Raw genomic sequence first — 27262 nt, forward strand, 5'->3', positions numbered from 1 at the left:
ATTCGTCGTATTGATTCGGAGAGAGATGGCCGACTCTGTGAAATTAACCTACTACGAACCCGAGGAGCCTTTTTTATCACTGATTTTCTGACAGAGCTTCTTCGTTCGAATATTGAAATGTTGACAATCATTTATGTCTCCCGAAATACACATGATGATTGGAACATGGAATCCGAAGCTTCAGAGCTCTGGGTTAATAATCTGAATGTTGCAAGATCAATACTCATTTCAGAATGTTTTGTGGATACCATCCGCGGCTGAATGCATGATTATTTTTTCCTTTTGCTTCTTCGATGAGGAATTCGTTAAATGCAATCGAGACTGCACTGTTAGAAATTTTTGAAATTTCATGGAAGGTATTATAGTAAATCCCATGAGAGTGACGTTGAATTGGATTCACGGAAATTCATGAGTTTTCAGTGAAACGTGAATATTCAGAAACAAAATGACATGAATTTTCAATTTTTCCCTGAATTTTCCTGATTTTTCTGGATTTTCACAGAATAATTTAACTGAAAAATCGAATATTTTATTGATTTCCAGATCATTTGAACAGAAAATCAATGGAATATTTGATTTTTCAGTGACAGGATTTCCTGAAATTTGTTTCAGAAATTTGTTCACTTATTGTTTCAAGTGACTTTTTTCCGTAAAACAACGGAGAGAAGTTCTAGTTGTCAATACTTCATACACTACATCCTGCAATCCCACAATTCTAATTTCACAATGTGACCCATACTCTTTCCCCGATTCATTCTTTGTGATAGCTCATTGTCAACGGAGGTGGGCAAATGGAACGAATGAATTTTTCCAATAAAAATTATTACTTTTACGTCAGGGGTCCATTTTGCCCTGCCGTCCGTTTTACCCGCCTGATCCATTCTGCCGTTCCCTCCCCTATAAACTTATTTCGAATTATTTCGGGATGTGAGGAAAATCTGGAGTGGACGAATTTCATCACCCGGGATTCGAACCCGAGTGATGAATCCCGTCCAAAAAACTGTGCCAATCTCTCAATCAATTTCATGGCAGTGAAGCTGTATTTATCCCCTCAGAATTAATGCGTCGAGCAATTTACTTCTGACCACCAGGTGATCCCTCACCGTAATTTTCTCTTCCTCCCTCTTTCCAGTGAAAGCGGGCCATTTTTCAGGAAAGCGGGTAAATGAAAGCACAATATTCCCCTTAAAAAGTTATTAAACACGACGATCGCCTGAGGACCTTTCACCCAGCTCAACGGTTACCTTCTTGAAGAAGTTGTAATGTGCTTTTGAAATTTCTTTTCTTTCTTCCCCGTCAACGGTTAAAAGTTCTTCCAGACGACAGTCCTTTTTTCATAAACAAATGGTGGATTTTTAAGCTGAGAGATCATTTCGTTAAAAATTATCTAAAAGATAATCCGTTTTGTAAATATTTGATCCATTCTGCCCAAGAGCATTTTACGGTAATTTGAGAAGGAAGCGAAACACTCAATGAGATATTGTCAATGAAATTCTTCAACATTCATAACGATCCATAAACATTTACTACTTTGAAACAATAGGAAGGAAAGCGTTAGTAATTAAGAGTAGATTTGAGGCTAGAGGGCATTTCGTTGGAAATGATCTAAAAGATAATCCGTCTTGTAAATTTTTTGATCCATTCTGGCCAACATAGCATTTTCCGGCAATTTGAGAAGCAAGCAAGACACTCAATGAGATATTGTCAATAAAATTCTTCAATATTCATAACGATACATAAATATTTATAACTCAGAAACAATGGGAAGGAAGGAGTTAGTAGTTTACACTGGCCCGAGGTTATTCGCCAAAAGCTATAAAGCTGTTTAAAAAAACGTGTACTGGGTCATGTGAAGGTGTGCAAAGCCGTCGCGGTGTCATGCACGGGCGGGCCCACTTCCGGGCTGAATGTCTCTCGTCAAGAGCACCTCGACACATCAGAGGAAGGGGGTGAAGTTTCATCATTGTCTATTCTTCCCTATTTGTCACGCCTCTGCAACAGTGGTGGTAGCTGCACGCACGTTGCCATGACAACCCGCCAAGAACGATAGCTCTCTCTCATGTTCTTGTTGTGTGAGTTTTTTCTCTGCCTCCCCACTTTTTGCGTCACAGTCGCACTCTTTATCCAACATATACTGTCAACCTTTTTCAGTCGAGGTACATTCCGCCTAAGCCAAAAGGTTTACGTTTACACGCGTGCATTTCTGTGTACCACTTGGGTAACTGGGTAGGCGCGAATGATAGACACTTTGTGTCTCCCTTTGAGTGCAACTGAGCGTCTAGGAAGAATGGGAAGAAGATTATGGACAATGCGGAAGCGGAGACTGAGCTTTCTTCGAGTTGAAGGGAATTTTGATAGGATGTGCGAACATTTTGGAAATTGCAAATTCCTGTTTCGATAGGTGATCAGGACTTCTTCAAATTTGGTCAAAGAGTTGTTTCAAGGCTGAGACGTAGTACAAGTGTACCTACCAATTGTTATTTCCTACACTGAGAGTTGTTTAACAACGTGTTTGTTTTTCTCCAGTGTAGGTAGGTTTAGTATGGATTGAGATCTAACTCAACTGGGTAGGCGCGAATGATAGACACTTTGTGTCTCCCTTTGAGTGCAACTGAGCGTCTAGGAAGAATGGGAAGAAGATTATGGACAATGCGGAAGCGGAGACTGAGCTTTCTTCGAGTTGAAGGGAATTGTGATAGGATGTGCGAACATTTTGGATATTGAAAATTCCTGTTTCGATAGGTGATCAGGACTTCTTCAAATTTGGTCAAAGAGTTGTTTCAAGGCTGAGACGTAGTACAAGTGTACCTACCAATTGTTATTTCCTACACTGAGAGTTGTTTAACAACGTGTTTGTTTTTCTCCAGTGTAGGTAGGTTTAGTATGGATTGAGATCTAACTCAACTGGGTAGGCGCGAATGATAGACACTTTGTGTCTCCCTTTGAGTGCAACTGAGCGTCTAGGAAGAATGGGAAGAAGATTATGGACAATGCGGAAGCGGAGACTGAGCTTTCTTCGAGTTGAAGGGAATTTTGATCGGATTTGCAAACATTTTGGAAATTGCAAATTCCTGTTTCGATAGGTGATCAGGACTTCTTCAAATTTGGTCAAAGAGTTGTTTCAAGGCTGAGACGTAGTACAAGTGTACCTACCAATTGTTATTTCCTACACTGAGAGTTGTTTAACAATGTGTTTGTTTTTCTCCAGTGTAGGTAGGTTTAGTATGGATTGAGATCGGTAGGTCAGGATTGAAATGAGTTGTTACTCACGTGCTCCAAGCAATCCTCACGTAGGTATTAACATTGATACCAAAATTATCAACAATTTCGAAGTGCTCAACACTTATAATTCCACGTGAAACGATACACCTTCGAAAAACAAAAATTTCAAAAAACTTTCCACCGAACGCAAGAGCGTGACAGAAGAATGGTGTCTGTTGATCGATCAATGGTGATATCGTCAGTGCAGGACGGAGAATATGCTAAATAGGGTGCAATTAAACGTGCACCATTTGCATGGAGGGTATTGTTTAATGTGACCGTCCGCTTACCAAACAAGAGATTGGCCGGTTGATGAGACCCTGATATTGTTCAACTGCATACCGACATTTTCAGTTCAATGACCCCCAATACCCGGAGACGATTCACAGTCTGATGTTGCCTATTTGTCTCGACTATTGTCATCAAAAACGTAAAGCATTTGCTGAGGAATCCAGACACCAGAGAATTGGAGTGGTACTACAATTGCCGCCAGATAGATCGGATATATCATATCGCGGAACGAATGGACCGAATGAATCTATCGTCCTTGCCAACTAGAAACTTCGTTATCGAAATTGCTGCTTGGACAGCAGTACAAGTAGTCGATGGAATAAGCAGGTGACAGCGAACATGCGACTTTAGATTTCCCACTTACACGGAGAGAAATTTTTGATAGAAATTATCCTATACCGTTCTATAAAAGTACCCGAGTCGAGGATTTGGTTCTGATTGGACGTACACAGCCAATCGATTCTTCCGAAAGATGTTCGGGTTTTCCCGGGGAAGGTCGACTTTCGCCAAAATCGAATTTTTTAGCCGGATGAACATTGATTCCAACTATTTAAGCGCCGGGCTTGTCAGAACTGTCAAAAGTATGTGGAAAAAGTGAAAACTGAGAAACCGTTTTTTTTGGCCCCAGCCAAAGGGTCAGATTTTCGGGTTTTCCGGGACAAGTGGATTTTCACCAAAATCGAATTTGTTAGCCGGGTGAACGTTGATTTCAACTATTTAAGCGACGGGCTATTCAGAACTATCAAAAGTATGTGGAAAAAGTGAAAAATGAAAAAAAAATTTTTTCACCGGAGGCCAAAGTGTCGGATCTTGGATTTTTCCGGGGGGAAAGTCGGTCCAAGGGTCACAAGGATCGCAAGGGTCAAAGTGTCAGATCTTGGATTTTTTTGCCAAAATCGAATTTTTTAGCCGGGTGAACGTTGATTCCAACTATTTAAGCGCCGGGCTTATCAGAACTGTCAAAAGTATGTGGAAAAAGTGAAAACTGAGAAACCGTTTTTTTTGGCCCCAGCCAAAGGGTCAGATTTTCGGGTTTTCCGGGACAAGTGGATTTTCGCCAAAATCGAATTTTTTAGCCGGGTGAACGTTGATTCCAACTATTTAAGCGACGGGCTATTCAGAACTATCAAAAGTATGTGGAAAAAGTGAAAAATGAAAAAAAAAATTTTTCACCGGAGGCCAAAGTGTCGGATCTTGGATTTTTCCGGGGGGAAAGTCGGTCCAAGGGTCACAAGGGTCAAAGTGTCAGATCTTGGATTTTTCGCCAAAATCGAATTTTTTAGCCGGGTGAACGTTGATTCCAACTATTTAAGCGACGGGCTATTCAGAACTATCAAAAGTATGTGGAAAAAGTGAAAAATGAAAAAAAAAATTTTTCACCGGAGGCCAAAGTGTCGGATCTTGGATTTTTCCGGGGGGAAAGTCGGTCCAAGGGTCACAAGGGTCAAAGTGTCAGATCTTGGATTTTTCGCCAAAATCGAATTTTTTAGCCGGGTGAACGTTGATTCCAACTATTTAAGCGACGGGCTTTTCAGAACTATCAAAAGTATGTGGAAAAAGTGAAAAATGAAAAAAAAATTTTTTCACCGGAGGCCAAAGTGTCGGATCTTGGATTTTTCCGGGGGGAAAGTCGGTCCAAGGGTCACAAGGGTCAAAGTGTCAGATCTTGGATTTTTCGCCAAAATCGAATTTTTTAGCCGGGTGAACGTTGATTCCAACTATTTAAGCGACGGGCTATTCAGAACTATCAAAAGTATGTGGAAAAAGTGAAAAATGAAAAAAAAAATTTTTCACCGGAGGCCAAAGTGTCGGATCTTGGATTTTTCCGGGGGGAAAGTCGGTCCAAGGGTCACAAGGGTCAAAGTGTCAGATCTTGGATTTTTCGCCAAAATCGAATTTTTTAGCCGGGTGAACGTTGATTCCAACTATTTAAGCGACGGGCTATTCAGAACTATCAAAAGTATGTGGAAAAAGTGAAAAATGAAAAAAAAAATTTTTCACCGGAGGCCAAAGTGTCGGATCTTGGATTTTTCCGGGGGGAAAGTCGGTCCAAGGGTCACAAGGGTCAAAGTGTCAGATCTTGGATTTTTCGCCAAAATCGAATTTTTTAGCCGGGTGAACGTTGATTCCAACTATTTAAGCGACGGGCTAGTCAGAACTATCAAAAGTATGTGGAAAAAGTGAAAACTGAAAAAAAAAATTTTTCACCGGAGGCCAAAGTGTCGGATCTTGGATTTTTCCGGGGGGAAAGTCGGTCCAAGGGTCACAAGGGTCAAAGTGTCAGATCTTGGATTTTTCGCCAAAATCGAATTTTTTAGCCGGGTGAACGTTGATTCCAACTATTTAAGCGACGGGCTATTCAGAACTATCAAAAGTATGTGGAAAAAGTGAAAAATGAAAAAAAAAAATTTCTCACCGGAGGCCAAAGTGTCGGATCTTGGATTTTTCGGATCTCGGAAGCAAATCGAAGAAGAGTTAAAAACGAGACAAGTGCAAAGGGTCTGATCCCCTTCGTGTTAACAGATCAAATATCCAGAGAACTTGGAAATTGATGAAATGGAAGTCAAAGTTAGATGGAATTTCCCGTAAGTGATAAATAAATTTCAATAAAACATCCGAATTCGAAATGCTCTTGTGATTTCAGAAGCTCAACCATGTGACAAGATTCGCACGAGTCTTCATGAATATATTGATGCTCCGAAGAAAGTGAGAAACAATGGCAAAGTATACTGGAATCATGTCGTGCAGGCGATTGAATAGAACGTAGACCTCTGGCATTGTTACACAGACGTAACTATCGTTGAAGAGATGTATAACCAGGTGATGCGTAAATACAATGAACTTGAGGAGGTGGTCGCAGTAATTCTGCAGCAATTGGTACAGTAACAGATCCAGGTATAAGCGCATCGTGTGTACAGGGTGTGGAGAACGTGAGGATAAATGCATTCTACCGGCATCCCCCAGTTTGATTCTAGGGAGAGACAACACTGGTTGAAGGAGACGATGTGAACAAGAGAGGGCTGACTGGGGGAAGAGGGGATGGTTAAAGTGCAGAGAGACAGCATAGTCGAGGAGATGCGGAATGGTACGGTTAGTGCATAGACTGTGAGCTGATTCCCATTGTAGATGATGTATGCACTCACGGATATATTTGGTTGAGTAAGCATGAGTGTTGGTGTTGCTAACAAGTGCTAAGTGCTGCAATAGCATCTAGGGCGCCTCTTACATTGAATTACTGGATATATACGGAGGTGCTGTGCTCTTAAACTGATTAGTGATGCGATTCAATCTTCAATAGTGATGGATTGGAGATTCTTGATTGAGGAAAAGCTGTCATCGCAGATGAGACTTTTGGAACTTGTGATTGTGGAGGAAGAATTAGTCTTCCCGGGTGGAAATCCGGCCTGCATCGGCGGGATTCGCACTGCGAGTATCAAGTTCTGAATTACTATTTTTCCAAGTTTTGATAGTTCTGTCATTAACGCTGGAGGTTATGGAAACTTCTCTATTCCCGCTCATGGACTCCCACCCATGTCGCTTCTCATGTCTGTGAGAAGACCAATAAGGGGATCAACCCTCTGACTATCGCTGCAATATGTAATCTCGCACGACAAACCAGCAGTGAGTCGATCGCGAAATTGGATTTCTAAGGGAGACCGGGCCAAATGAGACCCCTGTAAAATTTGAGATTCTAGACAAATGATTGATTTTTCTACAGTTACTAATGAAATACCCCATTGTTAGTGGATTTGAAGTGTAAATATTACTCAGATTTCAAAGATTGGAATCTGAAAAAATTTTAAACGGAAGTTAATAAGAATAGAAGGATTCTGGTTAAGTTAGCATTCAATTTTTACTCTTGTATTATTGATAATAATTAATTAATAAATGCCACAATAACCATGACTATGACGAGATTTGATCCTCGTGAGGTAAAACAGGAGAGGCTCTTAATTATTTCACTCGATTTGTGATCAATCGGCCCTTGCCCTTAAAATTTCAAGGACAGCCGACGGTAAATGTTATTATTTATTCAATATTCAATGGAAGTTGAAATCGTCCAGAAACTAACCCCCGTCCAGAAATTGACCTGTTTACCCTAATAGAGTTTTTACTACTGGAAAAAATCGAAAAATGCCAATTTTCGATAAAAATTTGAAAAAAATCTTATTTTGAGTGCATTAAATTATTTAAATTAAAAATCAATGATCAACAATAACAAAAGTGATTGATCCATCCCCAGCAAGGAAAAATATCCGCAAAACGCCATGCGATCGCGACATGATAGCGGCATGTACCTGCAACAACTCGCAATATCCCACCCGTCTTTTTTATTACAATGTGCAAAGACTGACAGATGGAAAAAAATACAGCGGTGAATCGTGAAAAATTGAAATAGTCCAAAGTATTGACAAAAAGTTCTCTTGAGCGTTGATATCGACAGACACGAGAGGCTGCTCGACAGATATAAAAGGACCAGTACAAGCGAGAAAAACCTTGCCGTTGATATTTCATTCCTGCCGAATCCTTCCGTTCTCTATCCACTATCCCCTTAAACCTTGAGGCTATGACCTAACCCCCCCTCATCCTTTCCCAACTGTGCCTTTATGAATACGCAATTGAGATCGCAACTCCCAGTTGTGGATAGAGAGGGAGCGGGGCTTTTTGACGCACTTCCTCCTGGAAAACATATCCTGGAGCATTTCAATTCGATCCTCCTCATCTCCCCACAGCACTTCGGGGCATTCGATAAAAATCTCATTGCACTTTTAGTAGATTTCGTTAGGTTCTTTTCGCTATCTCAATACTCAATCCACTTTTCGAAACATTGATGACTTTAAGAGGAAATGGAGGGAATTAACAGCTTTTCATCAAGCCTCAACATCAGCTTCTTTTCAATTTCGTAGGAGAGTCCGGGGCAAAATAGACAGCGGGGTAAAATGAGACCCCTCTTTTTTTGTTTTTCAATGAGACAAATGAGTCCAGTGTTTTTTTCGATGTCACGTTGTTTAACAGATCACATAAGTAGGAAAATAAGTTTTCGAATAAAAAAAAGGAACTTCTATCTAAGGCAGTCTCTAATCATCGTTATGAGCAATATTCTAATTTTTACGGGAATGAGAAAATTTTTTGTCTCATGCGGAGGTAAATGTTAAGAAAGAGGGCCCCACCACCGATCTCTTTCTTAACATTTACCTGGATATTTAACAAATAAAAAAATATGGCCCAGTCGTCCGGAAATTAGGGGTTTCGGATGCATTCAACAATTTTTTAATTTAATTATTCTTTGTTTTGTTATTTTCACTTCAAATAATTTTCTTCTGCTAATAAAATATTCTTGAAGGTATGGAAGCCATCATGTCACCATTTAGGTGATTCTTTTATTTTAGATCCTACCACGAAACTCGAATTTCCCTCTACTATTCATATTGAGATAAAAATTAATGAAAGTGAGGAACGGTAAGGTTTTAGACCCTACCCACCCTTAAAATTGCGACGAATATAGAACTCTAAAGAACCCAATTCTGTCTGAAATTTGGAATTAGAACTTACCGTTGGGTGGAAACTCATAGAAGAACGCTGATCTCGGGCTCAGGCAACTGTAACAAAAATGTTAAAGAAGCATGACAAACGATGACACGAAAATTGAAAGTAAAAAGCAGTTTCCGTTGCAATTCCGCATGTTACCGTTCATTTGAAAAACTATTTTAGCAAAACGTTTGGATTTAATGAACGATCTGGGGCAATGATAGTGGAAAATTTGAGTATCGACGCCTCGTTATTGGGACACTCAATATCCAGCTTTAGCGAGGGGAGAATAGCCGGAACGATATCGTAAACGTTATGTACTTATACATAGTCGATGAAGTAATTCTGGTTGATGGAATGAACTGCATGGAAACTTGGTGGTCGTTTGCGTTTAATACAGGCATTACTGATTCGGTGGGCTGACGATGATAACAACTCGCTTACTGCTTCGTTGTTATCAATGGTGATGGATGCTTCACTAAGTGTGGAGTTATCGGAATAGAGGAAAATTATCAATGGGTCTAGTTGAAGATCAGTGGAAGATTGATAGGGCAATGTATTCCATTTCTCAATGAAATATTGATTAGCTGTATGAACAAGTCGAGAATGAGCCCCCAGAGGGGAAAATAATCGATAAAATGACGATGTGTGGCTTTTATATTAAACAAATGCCTGAAGTATCACTATAATTGAAAAAAAACAACAAAACTTGAGAACAACCTGAATGAAATTATTTGTAACTCCGGAGTACCGTAACGCGTTGCAACACATGGCTGGATGATTCTTGGGCATTCTTAGCTGCCTCTGCAGCTTCGAGACTATCAAAATATCCCAAGAATAATGTACACAAGCAGTGAGCATCAAAGCGTGAGAACCCATTGGTTCAGAATTTCTAATAGATGTAGAGGCTTCACACAATTCCAATACAGCGGTCTACACCTAACCGCATACTAATGGAATCCTTTGAGGAAAAGCTAACATCTCAATGATTGAGCGCACGAGTGATGTGCACTCACTTCATTGCGATTAGAGACGATTGCCTCAAGTGCTGCATGTTCAAGTGAATTCATGATCAATTCAAATGTACCTAGGACTCTATTCCGATGCAGTGAATTAGACGAACGTTTTCTCGTCTTAAAAAAAAGCAATGATTCAGACCTTGTCAGTACCAGTGAAACCCATGACTCGAAATCATGATGATGGAGTGACTCGCAAGCACCACTTCGCCGACACATTGATCAACAGCATTGACGGCATCAAAACACCACCGATAATTGGGCATCAATACGACTATCCGATGCTTTGACGTCATCCACTGTCCCAGTAGCGACAACACAGGGCATATCGAATGATCCCCGAGTTTAATCAAAATCCCGTGGTCCACTGTTCTGAACAGTTACGAAATCCCAGCATTTACCGAATCAACCGAGAACAATAGGGTACCCTCTCCGTGCAATTAATTGTGTTCTGGTGATTGTTGCGTCACATACATAACATACGATATGGTTTCTACACCAGTGAGCGAGACCGACGACATCGAGGTTTGTCTTTTCCCCACTCAGGCCAAATCTCCGTCATCGGTTGGATACACAAAATCTATTTACCGATACTCTGAGTATGTAGGCAATATACCAGAAGGGGAGAATTAGCTGGAGTTTGGTGTACGTGTCCTACTTGAAATATCTGCATAGTCTGAGCTGTAAATTGCCAACTGGCTCAACTATGTGCACAGCACTAGGAATTCGAGGATGTGCAGTGATCGATGGATGCACGTATTGACAAGTGCAGAGATGTCAGATGAGATGTAGATCCCATTCATAATGGAGCTATGTGATAATGAGGTAAACTTCTGAGTCCAATAATAACGATGTTAGAAATTGTGTCAGGTGAGTTGATGGTGTAAGATTTTGTTGATTCTACCCGAGCTTCTTGGGAGGGTTGTTAGAACCGTTGCTGCTTCAATTAACCTTTAAGTATAAAACGACTGGTAGACAACACTGCAGATGGTGTTACGGGATCGTTACAGGGGCAATGGGTAATTAGATATAATAAACCCACGCCTTCTTCCCTCCTTGCAAATGCAGGGGAACCGTTTTTGACCAACTCGACACTCTGGTGCTTTCCTTATTATTGGGATATGAAGCAAACGTGCTGCAAATGGCCTCCAATTTTCCGTTCAAATGGTGTAACGAATATTCACTGTTAAGGGCTGCTGTATCGTCTTCACTAATTTGGGAATATTCAGATAGCAGGGAGATGTGCTGCGTGTTGTGTTAATGGGGAACTAGTGAAAGTGGAATACAGCGAGACACACTGGTGTATTTACCTTTGGTATGTTTGATGATGTCCGGTAAGACCGATGGCGGGGTTTTGAGTGGCAAGGGCGAGTTTCTGTTGTCTCTGTTGGAGCATTTGGCGACCAAAGACACCATATCCAAAACCGTATATTTCGTCCTCTTCCTTGTCACTCAGGCAACTTGAAGGCTGAAACATGAAAGCGATTTTTTTTAAAATAGTAATAAGAGGATCGAGGGATATTGGAGAAATAATTACGACGTTGATTAAATTGTCATAGTGCGACGTTTCGCTAAAGTATTTTAGCTTCATCAGGCTCTTGACGGAAATCTACGCCTAGTCAAACTATTTCTAGAATCAATTGTGTCGGAGCGCATGGCAAGCAAATAAATAAATACACAACCACAATAAATAAACCAACTCTCAGTCAACAGTTAACCATACAGGATTTCCCAAATTCACGAAGGCAATTGCCTCCGTGAATCCCCTTATTATTAATTGAAATCATGGAGATGAGAACAACCATAGTTTTTTAAAATAATTGCCTTGTTGGAGTCATTGGGAGTTCTCAACTACTGGTGATGTTTGGAATGGATGAAAAAGGTCTTCAGTTACTTCTCAGGTACTAGTTAAGATAGATTACGACCCCAGTCGATAACAGATTAGTGATTGGAAACTCAATTAGTCGTGGGATGTCGGCTCATCGCTAGTAGCAAAACGACTAACAATATTCGTCTTAACCGCCAAGAAGTTAACACGATAGAACTTTACATTGTTAATCTTGTTAAATGCTATCCTTCGAATATCTTCAGAATTGGATTTCTCATTATGAGGGGGTGATGATTTACTGTTCCTCCCATGACTGATCTAATTAAGAGTGAAATTCAGAAGAGTAAAATATCTCGAGTCTGGCAAAATCGAAAAGTCTAAACACCCAAACACTATACCAGTTCCTATGTTCTTTGATAGCAATGAGGAGACTCTTCCAGAATGCCTGAAATGTCCCTGTGGGACAGACAGAAATTGTCTGAAAGGTATCGTTACTTTTTCTCCCTTTCATTCTTCCCTTCCTTTCTCTCCCATTTCTGTGGTATATAAAAGTTGAGACAGAAATGTTGCTTACCGAGTATTTTCCGGGTACGTAAATGGGTTGCGAATGACTGGTTGTGAGCTGAGTGTTAGGTATTCTTGGTGAGGCATTTGTTTCACGGCGTCGGAGCTCCTCGAGGGGCTCCAGGACATCACCGTAATGCGTTCTGAAGAGGTCTGCGTACCTTGACGCTAGTCCCTCCAAGTATCCCTGCTCACCCTCCTGCAAAGAGAAAAGAATAAAATGAAATTGAATCAGTCTGCGTGTTTCGAGTGATAAGACTGATTAACAGATATTCTTCTTCCTAGAACCGCGAGTCACTGGCTGTTACATAAGTCAATGATTGAATAACATTTAGAGGTAATGATGGCCTTATTTTGTCTCATCTAAAGCTGGGTATTGATCGCTGTCAATTTACGTTCACGCTATCCTCTCGTTTCAATCGCATTATGCAATAATGATGCTATCGAATATTCATAAAATTTGCGCTCGTTGCTTCGTCTTACTTAATTATAAAATCATCACAGTAATAATGGAATATTCTATGCAAATGTCTTCTGTTACACTCCTCTACCTTTCCAACGAAGCCTTCAAGAATAGTGGAAGAAAAAGTGATAGCAGAAAGGAAATGAAAAGTCACAAAAATGTACCTTACAATTCACCTCGGAGTCGTTCATTTTTACATAAAAGAAAACTCTCAACCTTTTCAATTCCCCTACCTCCTTTTTTAAGTATTAGAGTACATCTAGAATGCTTCTCGCAGACTTTAAACACAAATAAATGATGAATGGATGGAGAATGAAAATATAACGGTCCGGCGATGGAATAAGATGCTTGAGTCATTTTGACTTGACAATTCCTGGCCATTCCCACGTGTTTACGACTGTGTATATCATTTATTCTAATGTTCCTCCTTCACTGGAGAAAAATAATAAAAATGTAACGTAAAACTCGTACTATATTGCAGTGAATATAGAATAAAGGTAGTATGGAGGACTTTGTTGGTGAGGCGAGTGGTGGAAGTGTCACATTAATATTTCAGGATTTCCACTTGTGCACTTGTGCAGTCCCAAACTCAACAGCAGGACCTCGAAAAAGAGGGAAAAAAAGTGGAGTTTGGGAGAATGGAATGGGGTGGACTAGACGGTTCTCTCCTTTATGGGGTTTTGGACTTTGCATGAGCTACGTCGTTTTCGTATTTACACTTTAAGCACTTCCCATTTTCTTGTATTCTAAATGCATTCGGACACGGTTGTAGTCGCCGGCTGCTCTTTAAAGCACATATGCAAATGTTTGGATATTCTTGAGGAAATTGTTTATTCCAGGGATTTTTTTGGGGGGATAAGTGGATTAATTAAAACTCGATGTTTGGAGAAGGTTGATGGAAAATTATGTTGAATGCAATGAGGGGATTTGATGGATTGATATCAATGGGACAATGATGATGATTAGGATATTGATGTTGAGGGTCATGATGTTGATCATGATGTGAATCATGATGATCATGATATGGATCATAATATAAATCATAATGATCATGATCGAGATCATGATGTTGATCAAAATCATGATATTGATCATGACGTAATGTTGATCACGATGATAATTCTTCACACCTCGCATAAGAAGAAAAGCTCAATATACAATTTAATTTTCCTCCATCACCAAATTTGGTCGTTCCCTCGCCAAACAGATTTCATTATCTCCACTACCAACCCAATTCCCAATAATCACACATTGTTTTATATAATCGAGCTCTTGAATACGTCATGGCAAATGCTTCTCACTTCCCTGTCCCTCGTCTAGTAGGAAAATGAATAAAAAAAAAGTATCACCACTCCCTTTTCACCCAGAGGAGGCAATAGCCAAGTTAAGGCATGTGAAGGATAGTACGGTATGTATAGCGCCCGTGAGAGATCTTCATTACGATAATCTTTCAGTATGAAATTCCCAAGTCGTTTGAGTGAGACGTTAAGGAAGGCATCGGTGAATGCTAGGGCGGTAGGTAAAAGTGAACAGAACGAGGTCTTACCCGGGTACTCCTCATCTTATCGTACGATCCCGGTGGCTATTAATTAGAATTCCAATCTTTCGATTTAATATGCCTTTGGAGTTTTCAAGCTGAGAATATTCCGTTCCCCTTCGTTCTCTATCACAAAGTGAACATAACCACCTCGTTTCATTCTGTATTCATTGAATGACGACCTTTGATAAAACATAAAACTTTTGAACAGTAATATTGAAATAAAAAAATGACAAAAATTTCTGACGTCAAGTATTTCGATATTAAAATTTTTCATTAAAAATCGTCTCTTTTACACCTCAACAAATCCATCGTTAATTTCTTTTGTCGAATAAAAAGTAAAATGGACAAGTTATTGTCAGTCTTGAAAAATTTCTTTATGAGGCTATAATCGTGAGAAACTCATCTCCCATTAACCCCTGAGAAATGAAGAAAATAATTCTCTTAAAGGTTGAAAAACTTTTGTTTCAAAAGCCAACCGTCTCGACGCTAATGATATCGTGATGAAGATGAGGATTTTTAACCTCGAGTAATAATTTCGTAATCATATTTAGTTTTTTATTACTTTGATCATGGGGATGTACTTCGAGTACTTGAATAATTATTCATCGGGATAAACGCAGATGAAATAGAGCTCTCAGTTGGTAAATTTCATTGTTTTATTGTTCTGTTTCTCCATAAAGTCTCTAGCTAAGTTTGGGATACAATTTAACCCGCAGTGAGCATCTCTATTGCGAATTATTTTTTCCCCTACGTTTCTCTCTTTTTGCAAATGGCACCGCAGGAATAGCAACGCCAACTTATCCCTCCGCCTCTCACCTGCCAGTGCTCATTGATCTGTGGAACAGGTTTTTTGGGGGGAGGCGCGGAAGGGATATTGACAGGGATTGAAGTCAATAATTGAAAAGTTGAAGAAATAATTGAAAAGTCAGGATGAAATTCAACCGAATCATCGAGTTTTCCTTTTTTAGGTAATTGCCTCCGAAAAACCTAATTTTGATTTTTTTTGCACCAAATGCTGATATCTACACTGCTACAGAACTACTCTTCAAATTTCAAGTGCAAAAACTTGAAATTTTTATTAACGACAAAGTTATATGAAATTTCCGCATATCTCTTCCCTGACAAATCAGTTGATTTCTTGCATATTCTGGTTATTCATATTGAGAATAATCCTGGTTCCCCTCCTACCTCATCCAAATCCCATCCACTCATTTCCTATGATGTCACAAAGATGTGGAACGCTAGACGGAGAGTAATTTTCTAGAAAAATTCTAGTACGAGTACTGGAAAAAATCACAATCCACCGGCTGTGAAAAATTCTATTGCTGTTAAGGTAAAATTTCTTGGTATTTCTCTTTTCCCGTGCTAGCACTAGAATTTTTCTAGAAAATTTCTCTCCGTGTATATAAATTCCCTTATTTAATGTAAATAATTTAATGTTTTTTTTATTTAAAAAAAATTAGATTATTAAAATGGTTATTTCAAGGCTATTAAAATTCCCGCAAATTCATGAGCTATCAGTGGGAGTGCGATGAATTTTACAACTTGATTAAATTTTCAGTGGCACATGAATATTCAGAAACAAAATGACATGAATTTTCAATTGTTCCCTGAATTTTCCTGATTTTTTTGAATTTCCACAGAATAATTGACCTGAAAAATCAAGTATTTTATTGATTTCCAGATGATTTGAACAGAAAATCAATGGAGTATTTGATTTCTCAATGACAGGATTTCCTGAAATTCCAGTGGAACTTGAACACGATAAAAATTTCTGGAATTTAGAACGGAAAATACAGATAAAAATTTTTAACTGATTTTGAACTCGTTTGGGGCCTCGTATTTGATTTGGAAAATCTATTTCACCCGTACATATCCCCACATCATTTCAGACATAATGTCCATCTCTCTACACTTCTACCTCCTGATTACCCACCCCGGAATGTCTGTAGAAACGCAAAAAAAAATATACATATACAATTTCTTCAACATCTGAAGGGACCATTGAATCAATGTCAGGCAGTTGAGTTCCTCATTATTAAAAAAAAAAAATAATCATAGAAGTGAAAAGAAAAATGAATAAGCACCGCGGGGAGAATGTCGATGGGTGGATGGAAGAGAGGAAGCTTGAAAAGCCGTGGGTACGAAAAAATGAAAAAAAAAAATGGAAAAACTTGAGGCCGTTTTTTTTAACGCTTCACTTTATACAGGCTCCTCGGGATCTCTATAGACATGGTGTGCAAGGCACCTCTCCAAGGCGCAAACAAGTGGGTGTCTCGTGATAATTGGTCAGACGGTGGATGGGTTTACAAGGACGAGGGAATTATTTTCGGGTGGTCCTCTCCAAGGGGCGTTGCACCAATGTCCTCTGAGTCATTAGTGCACCTGAGGAGGTGCATACAATGGGGAATCAGGCTATTCTGTGGTTGGGAGAGAATTGTGAAGAAAACGGAAAAACAATCACTACACTAAAAAAAAAAAAGCTTTATTTTGAGACTTATTTATCGCAAATTGAGACTTTTTACAGTTTCAAGTTGAGACTTTCTAAAGTCACAAATTAAAACTTTGAAATGTCTCAAGTTGAGACTTTCAAAACTCCTCTTAAAGAAAAATTTCAAGGTGAGTTTCGGAAGTGTTAATGTGAGGTATTCAAAAGTATCAAAATGAGTTTGAAAGTCTCTACTTGAGACTGCGAGAGTCTCAAATTAAGACCTTCCAAAGTTTCAACATGCGACTTTCAAATGTCTCAAGTCTAGACTTTCAGAATTTCACTTAACGAACTTCTACAGTAAATTTTGGGGCTATGGAGTGGGGGAAAATATCGAAGGTTCCGACACTCCGCTGCATCCTTTGAAAAAAAAAGTAATGAAATGACGAAAACTTCACGGGTGTATTGAAATTTCGTCGTTTAGGTTTCTTTACACTTATGATTCGTGATTAATCAATTATAAATGATTTTTATTCCAAAATATTATTTGAGAGATTTGACAACCACGCATTTTTGTTCGACGCAGTTGGTATTTTTGTGTCCCGATAAAATCCTATACTGTACTATTGAATCCATAGTATATGCTTTGGCTGAGTTCACACGATGGCCTCCGTCGCGCGCACTCTAACTTCCCTCAACGTTGTCATGTTCAGTCATTAGTTTACTCTAACGTAACTAAAATCCCAAACTTTGCCAACATTTTCAATAATTACAAATAATCCCTGCGGTGACGGCTAATGAAATTGTGGAGATATGTTCCGAAATATATACGGTTCTATTCGTGAAGCGTTTGGATTTTTATTCCATTGTCGATTTTTTTTGTGACTTTTGAAAAAAAGGTGCCATAAGACTGTGTTAATCACACATTTTTCATATTTTCTCCTCAACAATCTGCGTGGTTCAGCGTTTTGGGACTTCGGGAGGATATTTGTAATCACTCAAAGAATATATTCTCAAAATTTCAGCTCTGCAGTCCATTTCCTTCTACTCCCTTCTACTTACTGCAGAAGTTCCTTAAAGAAAAATTTCACATTGAGACTTGAAAGTCCTAACTTGAGGCCTTCAAAAGTATCAAATACAACCAAAATTATCATGTTTTGATGGATGAACTGTCTTTTCTATCCACAAGTAAATTGATTCACGCGACAAAGGATCTCTCATCAGGAGCACCTATAATTTAATTTTTCTCTCAGTGCAAACATCACTCGCAGAAAAATGATATAATTAAATGAAATAAATTTTATTCAACGATTTAATTGATTCTAACAGACGATCTGTTTGATTCAAATAAACCATTTTTCTGGTTGCAATCTCCAACCACGTAACTTTATTTTCCCGTGTTTACGATTGCTCCCACGAATGTCTCATGCCGCCGCCAGCGAGACAATTAAACACATCGTTAATCCGTGAGCTGGATGCCGGTGTTTCATGATGCACATTATAAAAGACTTGAAAACACTCGAAAAAAAAGGGTGGGGGGGGGACTAATGCCAGCTATCACAGTAATGGCTGCTCCTCAGTGAATTCCTATTTTCCCGTCTCTGCAGGCTGCCTTCTTCCTTTTTTTTTCACCTCACTCCCTTCCGCTCATTTTTTCGGAGATTTTTGGAAGCTGGAATGTCTCGTCTACAAGCACACCAGAACAACGAAGAACTCCCACCAGATGTGAGTGAAATAGAATGTGCAGAGGGGGAAAGGTCGACGTCGCGTGGGGGCAAAGGGTAAGGATTAATGTGCATCAGACCGAGACACGAGAGGTATGTCGCGGTACTTTACCCCTTTCAGCCGACTCCACAGGATTTTCGTTGGACTGAGGGCTGAAGTTGAAAAGGAGAGGGACGGCAGGGGGAGGGACGGAGGGAGGGGGATAGACTTTGAGAGCAGTCGCCTTAATCTCTGCTTGTCCAAGCCGACCTTCTCGACGCCCTGACGAGACCTCCACGTGGTCGTATACCCCATCCTCTTGAGACACTTCACTTCCGTTCCTTTTGTCTCAAGAAATTCTTTTTCCCTTTTCACCCCACTCCCTTCAACACTTTTTGCTTAATTTATTTTGCGACTCCGTCATTAAGAGATTCTTTCTTCACCAGCTCAGCAGCATTCTCGGCCAAAAAAGATGCCAAAATTTTTCGGGAATATCGGAACAAAGGGACTACTTCGCAGGTCGAGTGTCGGGCGTCAAGAGACATCGTGCAACCCTCGAATGAGGCTTTCGTTACCTTTGTCTCATTATGCGATACACCGTGAGGAGTGAAATAAAAAAAAGTTGGTGTATTGTCAGTTTAGCGTGTTCTCATTTTAACACGTCTGAAAAAGAAGAACAAAAAAGCGTGAAACAGCGATTGTATATGGCAGGGACTAGTAGAAAAAGAGTGAGAGGAAAAACGAATAGAAAGGAAATTTTTAACGGCTGGGTATTCCCGCGTGTCGCATGAAATGCGTACAACGGAAGTCTGCGAGCATTGTTCTTGTCAAAGAGCCGCACGGGTATCTGTGTAATCCAACTCATCCTCCTTTTTCCCTCCTCACCATATCACCACAATACCCTCGCCGATGTTCCAGCATGCTAGACGGCAATCCGGAAATTAATGCAAAGTAAAAGCCTCGGCCCATTTCACTCGAGGCGTGGTGCACGATCAGACGTCGCCGCTTTTCTCTTTTCATTGTGCCAACGTCTTCAGAATTTTTCGTCAGACGGTGGTGAAATAAAAGAAAAGGGTGGAGGCGAAAAAAAAATAGGTGAGGCCGAGGGGATGGGTTTTTGGAGACTTTTCAATTTTTCCGGGGATTTCTTCATGGCAAAAACAACGCTTCTCCGAAATTCTGCCGATGCGCTAACGCTCGCGTAGCTTCTTTTATTATTTCTCTTGGTGCAGCTGAGATTGGCCACTCTCGCGATGACGAGTCGTTCCTTTTGTTTAATAGGACCCCTGAGACATCGAGCGGTCGTTCATTCCGGCTGACTTGGCTCGAGTCTCTCACGAATTCTTTGAGAAGATGGTGGGGAAAAAAGCTTCAATATATATCCGCTGTCCTCTTTGATAGAAAAGTTAAATGCTTTTTCTGAGTTTTTTGTCCGAAGTTCATGACCCCAATGGCATGTGCTTTATATAAAGATTCAAAGAAATATCTAGAAAATAGATCCAGCTCGGTGACTGAACCGTCAGGTCAAGCTTTATGTCATTCTTTTATCGAAAGAAACCAGACCTAGCTCTACATTTGGCTCTAGTTTCAGCTGAAGTCCTAGATGCAGTTCTCACTGAAGCTTCATCTGAAGTATTTACTTTTGCTCTAGTTCAATTTTCATCTCTAGGATTCCAAATTTCATTTACTCATTGCATAGACATATTCTTCGTATGAAGATTCAAGCCATCTGCTTAGACAATACATCCAGCTCGTTGACAAAACGGTCAGATCAAGCTTTATCTGATTCTTTTATCGAAAGAAACCAGATCTACCTCTGGATTTGGCTCTAGATTTAGCTAAAGTCCTAGATGCAGTTCCCACTGAATCTTCAGCCGAAGTATTTACTTTTGCTCTAGTGCAATTTTCAACTCTAGAATTCCAAATTTCATCTACTCATTACATAGGCCCTTTTCACTCCGTCATTAAGTGGCATGTCCTTGATATAAAGATGTGAGCCATCTATCTAGAGAATAGATCCAGCTCGCTGACAGGACTGACAAGTCAAGCTTCTTTAAATAGAAGAAACTAGATTTAGATTTAGATTTGGCTCTAATTTCCGCGAAAGCTCTAGATCTAGTTCCAACCGGAGTTTCAACCCAAGCTTTTCCTTTTGCTCTGGTTCAATTTTCAACTCTAGAATTCCGAATTTCATCTACTCGATGCAAAAATAGATCCAGCTCGCTGACTGGGCTGTCAGATCAAGCTTTCCATCATTCTTTCATCCAAAGAAACCAAATGTAGCTCTAGATTTGGCTCTAGTTCCAGCCAAATCCTAGATGTAATTCCCACTGAAGCTTCATCTCAAGCTTCTCCTTTGATCTAGTTCAATTTCCAGCTCTAGAATTCCAAATTTCGCATACTCATTACATAGGCAAACACTGTGAGCTTTAATTCCAGCTCAGTGTCCGGTGTTTTCTTCGATAAAAAAATAGAATGCTTCTTTTCCTTTTTTGTCTTTAGCTTACAACTCTAATAGGATACCCTGCAGAGATTAGAGATTAAAACCATCTATCCAGATGATAGATCAAGCTAAATTCTCATTCATGAATATTTACCTTTCAGAAGTTTTATATCTCACCCTATTCATCTGCTCAGAAACATCCACAAATTTTATACAATGGAGAATGAATGCACAAGCTCTCTATTCCAATAAGAACACATGACTCAGTCATACGGAATTTCGAAGATTAAAATAGCCCGCGAGAAAATTGAATTCCCCGATCAGCAATACCGAATATTACACCAGAAATTCATCTCGTCCCTTATTTTCCTCCTTAGGAAACTGGTATTGCTTTCTCATCGAAATTTAATTTCTCCTCAAAGGGCTGGTTAGGGTCGATGGGGTGCGGCTTCTGAATTCTAAAAGGGGGAGGAAGTTGATTAACTCAATTATTCAGACGTTGGCTGACACATCTGACAGCCACTGAAATGGTGACTTAATTTGAAATGATAAGGGTGAATAAAAAATACTCGCAGGACATTGTTTTGGGGCTGGTGCAGCCCTTTCATTGTAATACGCAAAGTGCGGAAATTCACGTGACACGAGAGAGAGAGAGATGGATGCACACGACTGTGGGCCAATCAAACAATGGTTAAGTGGAGTGAAGTATGTGTGGTGGAAAAAAAGAAGGAATAGCGAAGGGAGATCCGTAGTTTCGCATTTATAAAACGTGGATCAACGGACGGTAAGTATAGGCACGGGGTCCAATTGTGCAAAGCCAACCACAATGGAGAATCCGAGTATGATGCCGGCAGCATCAAAGCCACTGTGGGTGACACACAATGGGAACCATGGCAGTGGTATATGGAGGTTGGGTGGAGTTGTCGTTACTACGACTATTTTAAATGTGCCAAAAAAAGGGATTGTATTATGCAGCATCGAAATACATGAAACAAAAAGCGAGTTGGGGTACTTGATGGCTGTGTTGCAGGTAGATGCATGTGTGGGTGTTGGAGTGAATGCTTTGCATGGACGATTATTCGTCTGGTGTTTTTCATGGGAAAGGGATGCATTCAGGATTTGGTTCATAAAGTTTTTCAGGTGAAAATGATCATCAGTTGATCATATTAACAGCTCACTCCGTAAAATGGGGTGATGTCTTGTCGCAGTGATTTGTGACAGAAAAATGTATCAAATTTTGTGATGTGAATTTCAAGGCTATGACAATGTTTCGTCCATCAAACATCTTATTTTGAAGCATAAAGTTAATCGATAAGATACATTTTAGCTCTTTTTGACTAAAAATCCACCTGTTTTAAAGATAAATATAGTTAGCGGGCAAAATTCATTTATTCCACATTCAGTATTCCACACAATCTTTAAGGAACTTCCGCAGTAAGTATATGGGAGTAGAAGGAAATGGACTACAGAGCTGAAATTTTGAAAACATATTCTGTGATTACAAATATCCTCCCAAAGTCCCAAAACGCTGAAACACGTACATTGTTGAGGAGGCAATATGAAAAATGTGTCATTAACACAGTCTTATGGCACCACTTTTTCCAAAATCACAAAAAAAAAAATCGACAATGGAATAAAAATCCAAACGCTTCACGAATAGAACCGTATATATTTCAGGAACATATCCCCACAATTTCATTAGCCGTCACCACAGGAATTATTTGCAATTATTGAAAATGCATGGCATAGTTTGGGATTTTAGTTACGTTAGAGTAAACTGATGGCTGAACATGACAACGTTGAGGGAGATTGGAGTGCGCGCGAGGGAGGCCTTCGTGTGAACTTGGTGGTGATTTGGTGGTGATTGGTATAACCTTAGAATTCGAATATCTTCAAGGTACTATAATACTATATGGACTTGATCGAAGTCGAATTGATACTTGATCCAACCAAGTCGTCGATCACGTTCTGAAATAAGTTCCTCCTCGACAATTCTACAAATCTACTCGTATCAAGTCAAATTCCTCGACTTGATTCAGAATTTTTTTCTAGGTAAATCCAACTCTGCCTTGCGTTCCAATTCTTCTCGTGACGCTGCTCTCCTACTTTCCCAGCACTTCCACATATTCCATCACTCAACGGACGAGGAATCCCCAATTATTCTCCTCCTCATCCTATGGAACGTGTAATCGCCTTCATTGCGACAGGAACAGACGGAAGACGTGGGGATCTATCTTTCCCGCAGATGATAAGAATACCTGAGGGCTCTTTTTTTCACATCGCCAGAACAAAAGGTCTGATAAAAACATGGAAAAAGCGCATGTCGCTAGCTTCATCCGCATCTATTTTCTCACTCTCCGCTGTTAAACCCAGGTTATCAGTTCCATTCTCGAAATTGACACTGTGTAATTCCTATCTCAAGCATTTTCGTTTGTTTCACTATTTTCTATTCCTCCTCTACTCAACCCTTTTTTTGTTTTCACTGTCGCTTTGTAATCTCTGGGACCTGAGCTCAAAGTGATCGACCGCGCACTAGGGAAATAATGAGGGAAAACTCGTGCCCAGACGCCGTCTCATTAAAGATGGTTCATCCACCTTTCGAGTTTGCAATTTTAATTAGTAGAAAAAAAAGCCGATCCGTGCGTTCACATCGCGTCCTCAACAGCCTCCACTCCTTTCCCTCTTTTTCATCGCCCTCCTTCCACTGTCCGTTATCTTTATATACTTTATTTCACTTGAATTTCTACTTTTTTTGCACACTCGTTCTCTTTTGCAACACTTGAAATGAGATAGCGTAATCTTAACATTTCATAACGGTTGCATTAAGGCTGATCGATGCGCGAGCTTGTCGGGAATTGCTGTGGACGGGTGCCGGAGGGATTCCTATTTGAGGATTTCCAGCTAGCTCATTAGCATATTCATACAATTAGGGGGGAATATCGGATGTTCAGATGACTTTGTGCATTTTCTATGGCAGGTGAGTTCTTGTATATGTTTTCAATTATTTTTAATGACGCGAGTTCATTGGGAGAAAATATCTGGTGATGATCCCACAACTTGCGATTGCGCAGTAAAAACTCGTCTTTTGGAGACGTGTTAATTTGGGATGTTGAGGAGAAAAATGTGGGTTATTGGTTAATTTGGTGGCGATGACTTGAAATAAGATGTTATTTTCATCTGGAAATCAGACGTTTGGTACAGAAGACATTCTCGTGTTTTCAAATTGAAATTACCAAATTTATGAATTTTTTTCTATCTCAGTTCTAGACAAAAAATAAAATTTCACTTTACACGCAAGTGGTGAAAAATATTCTTCATCACTAGGTTGAAAACCAATTTTCTGGCAAATATGAATTTGCAGGGGTCAAAATTTTTTTCGTCCTAGTGACGAAATATACTAATATTTCAGACACAATAGACAGACAATTCGTATTTCCAAGATAATATATTTCGATACGAGTGAGACGGAAATTTAATGTGTCCGAAGTTAGTGGCCCGAGACGAAGCCGAGGGCTGCCAATCACACGAGCTGAAAATTTCCGTCTCACATGTGTCCAACAATATTTTTTGACAGTGATGTTACGTTCAATGAGTGGCCGAACTGTGCGTGTTTCGTTTACAAGTAAATGAAAAGACTTTTTACTTTCGACCTTTCGACCTTTACTTTCGAGAGGCTATTCACAGGCGAATTGGGTGACACCGCGATTACAAAATGTGATCGATTATCCAGGATAACGGGACTGATTATACTGATTACCATTACTTACGTGATAACAGTGAGATAATTCAGTCGTTGGTTTTCCAGAATAAGAAGAAATTTTAACTCTGTTGAATCAATTTTCTACGGACAAATGCTCTGTGCAAAACGAATTGGCTATGCGAGATTCTGAACCATAAACATCGGGGATTCCAAGAAAAATTGATCCAGGGATCTCTGAGACTTACCGTTGGTAGCAATGACGCGCTCGAAAATTCAAAAACAAAATTCACGGTCTCACTAGGAGCAACTACGACAGATTACAGTGATCACAAATAATTACACTGATTACAAATAATTACCACTTGATTACCAAAACTTAATTACAAATATGGTAATCATGTGATTTCAATAATTACAATGATTTCACTGGGATTACAATTGATTACATCAGCGAGTGACACCACGATTACGCCTGTGAATAGCCCCTCGTTTACTTTTACTGGCGTGTGACATACAATGTTTTATGCCATTGGACCCGAAAATCGAGCGAAGCGAGGTTAGAATGGCATTTTATCGGGCTTGATGACATGAAAGAAATGCACGAAAGACATTTTCACCAACTCCATATCGAATCTGACCATCGAGAACAGTAGAGAAACTTTCCTCCAAAGTTTATCGGATTGGCTTTCTCATTACACCTGTAAACTATATCTCAGTGATTACCTACGAGCACAAATGGTCCCGCAGTGATTCGTATGTTTGGGGCATTTTCCGATGGAATAGTCAGACCACGTTGTGCTCCTGTGGCTTTGTAGACCACACAGCATCGACACTTGCCACAACGTGTCAACATTTCTCAGTACGTGACTTTTCGGCTGCATTCGAGTCGCGTCTACACCAATCTCAACGGCTCGGAAGTTGTGGTACGGATTGGTGGTATTTATTTCATGGGGTTAAGTAGCACTTAAACCACTAGCAGTCGATGAAACAAATTTTCTTTCTTGAGGCGTGTTGGCTGGAATTGCCGTTGGCGGCTATTTGTTGTGGTTGATCGAGTCGCCCAGTCACATTTAGAGGTATTTTTGGCTCAGACTTGAGAAGAAAAATTTACTAAATTGAAATGACAGATCCAAAATCCTGTCCTCCCAAATCTGTGTCCACTGCCTCTCTCTTGCATTTAGGGAAAAATGGTTATGAAATTTCAAGTTTTAAGTAGAATTTACTAAAATTCATGAGTTTTCAGTGGGAGTGAGATGGAAATTTCATAACTGGATTGCATTCTCAGTGGAATATGAATATTCAGAAACCAAATCACATGAATTTTCAATTTTCCCCTGAATTTTCCTGAGTTTTCGGAATTTTCACAGAATAATTCAACTGAAAAATCAAGTACTTTATTGATTTCTTGATCATTTCAATAGAAAATAAATGGAATATTCGATTTTTCAATGACAAGAGTTCCTAAAATTTCAGTGGAACTTGAACACGATAAAAATTTCCGGATTTTGGCACGGAAAATTCGAACAACAATTTTTAACAGTATGGAATGTTCAATTATGCAACTATTGTCCTTATCATTTTACATTATCCGCTTTATGTTGATGAACCAGCCCAAGTCTCTGACGAGGATTTTCTAGCACAAAACGTCGAAATCAATTTTTTATTTAGCAAAGAACTGTATCGGCCTGAGAGAGCAAATATTCTAGTTCTTCTCAACTTTTTTTTATTACATCTGGGTTTAATCTTGATATTTACTGGCTAAAAAATTCTCTGGCTAACAAATAAATTTTTCTGCAAAACTTGGTACGATGGTTTGTTTGCAGGGGAGCTTGAGGGAAATACCCGATTAATTTTGAATCTCAAGGCGCATTTGTCGTATTATTTTTCCCAATCGGATTTTGGCCAAGCAGAGTACAGTGGACAACATCAGGAGATGAATTACGGAAGATTTGAACAAATTATGTTAATAGAATAACCCGATTTCCATAGACTGTCAAATATAAGATTCTATCTGAAATGGACCGAAAAAATGAAGAGCTACTGCGAAATATTCAGATAAAAAAATGAAGAACTACTGCAAAATATTCAAAAGCTAGGAGAAAATATCAAAAATAAAACTGTCGGGTAGCCTCAAATATTGCGCTCTGCTTGGTCGAAATCCGATTGAGAAAAATAATCAACGATATTTCACTCCCTAATCCGCGCAATAATCCCCTCTCCTCCATCTCCATCTATTTGTCACCAAAAAATATTTTTTCTCCCAGTAAATATTTTTTCACCCCTTAATCTCACATGCACACGTGAATATAACCTTGACTCAGAATAATACATCCTATGGACGGTGCAACAACAATTCCCGGCGTGTTTGATGAGCAAAATGAATGAGTGAAGTATAGGGAGGGTAAGGGAAAACCCGGGGTACGGCGGGATGAATGAGCCTGGTCACGTGCGGCACGTCTCTCGTGTATGGCCAACGCGTGTGAATATACATAACT

At 39.6% G+C, this 27262-nt stretch overlaps 1 protein-coding gene across 1 annotated transcript in view; it reads right to left on the minus strand.

Moving 5' to 3' along the window:
- LOC107048862 (SAM and SH3 domain-containing protein 1) overlaps positions 1–27262 on the minus strand; it is a 233541-nt gene that overhangs the window by 47733 nt on the left and 158546 nt on the right. Inside the window, exons 2-4 of the mRNA XM_015272292.1 lie at positions 12500–12688; positions 11408–11565; positions 9106–9152 (exon numbers count right to left, since the gene is read on the minus strand). Of these exons, the coding sequence (XP_015127778.1) occupies positions 9106–9152; positions 11408–11565; positions 12500–12688 (394 nt within the window). The remainder of the gene's footprint in view (positions 1–9105; positions 9153–11407; positions 11566–12499; positions 12689–27262) is intronic.

The sequence above is a fragment of the Diachasma alloeum genome, unplaced genomic scaffold (genome assembly GCF_001412515.2).
Source record: "Diachasma alloeum isolate Michigan unplaced genomic scaffold, Dall2.0 Dall_scaffold_00198, whole genome shotgun sequence".
Lineage (NCBI taxonomy): Eukaryota > Metazoa > Arthropoda > Insecta > Hymenoptera > Braconidae > Diachasma > Diachasma alloeum.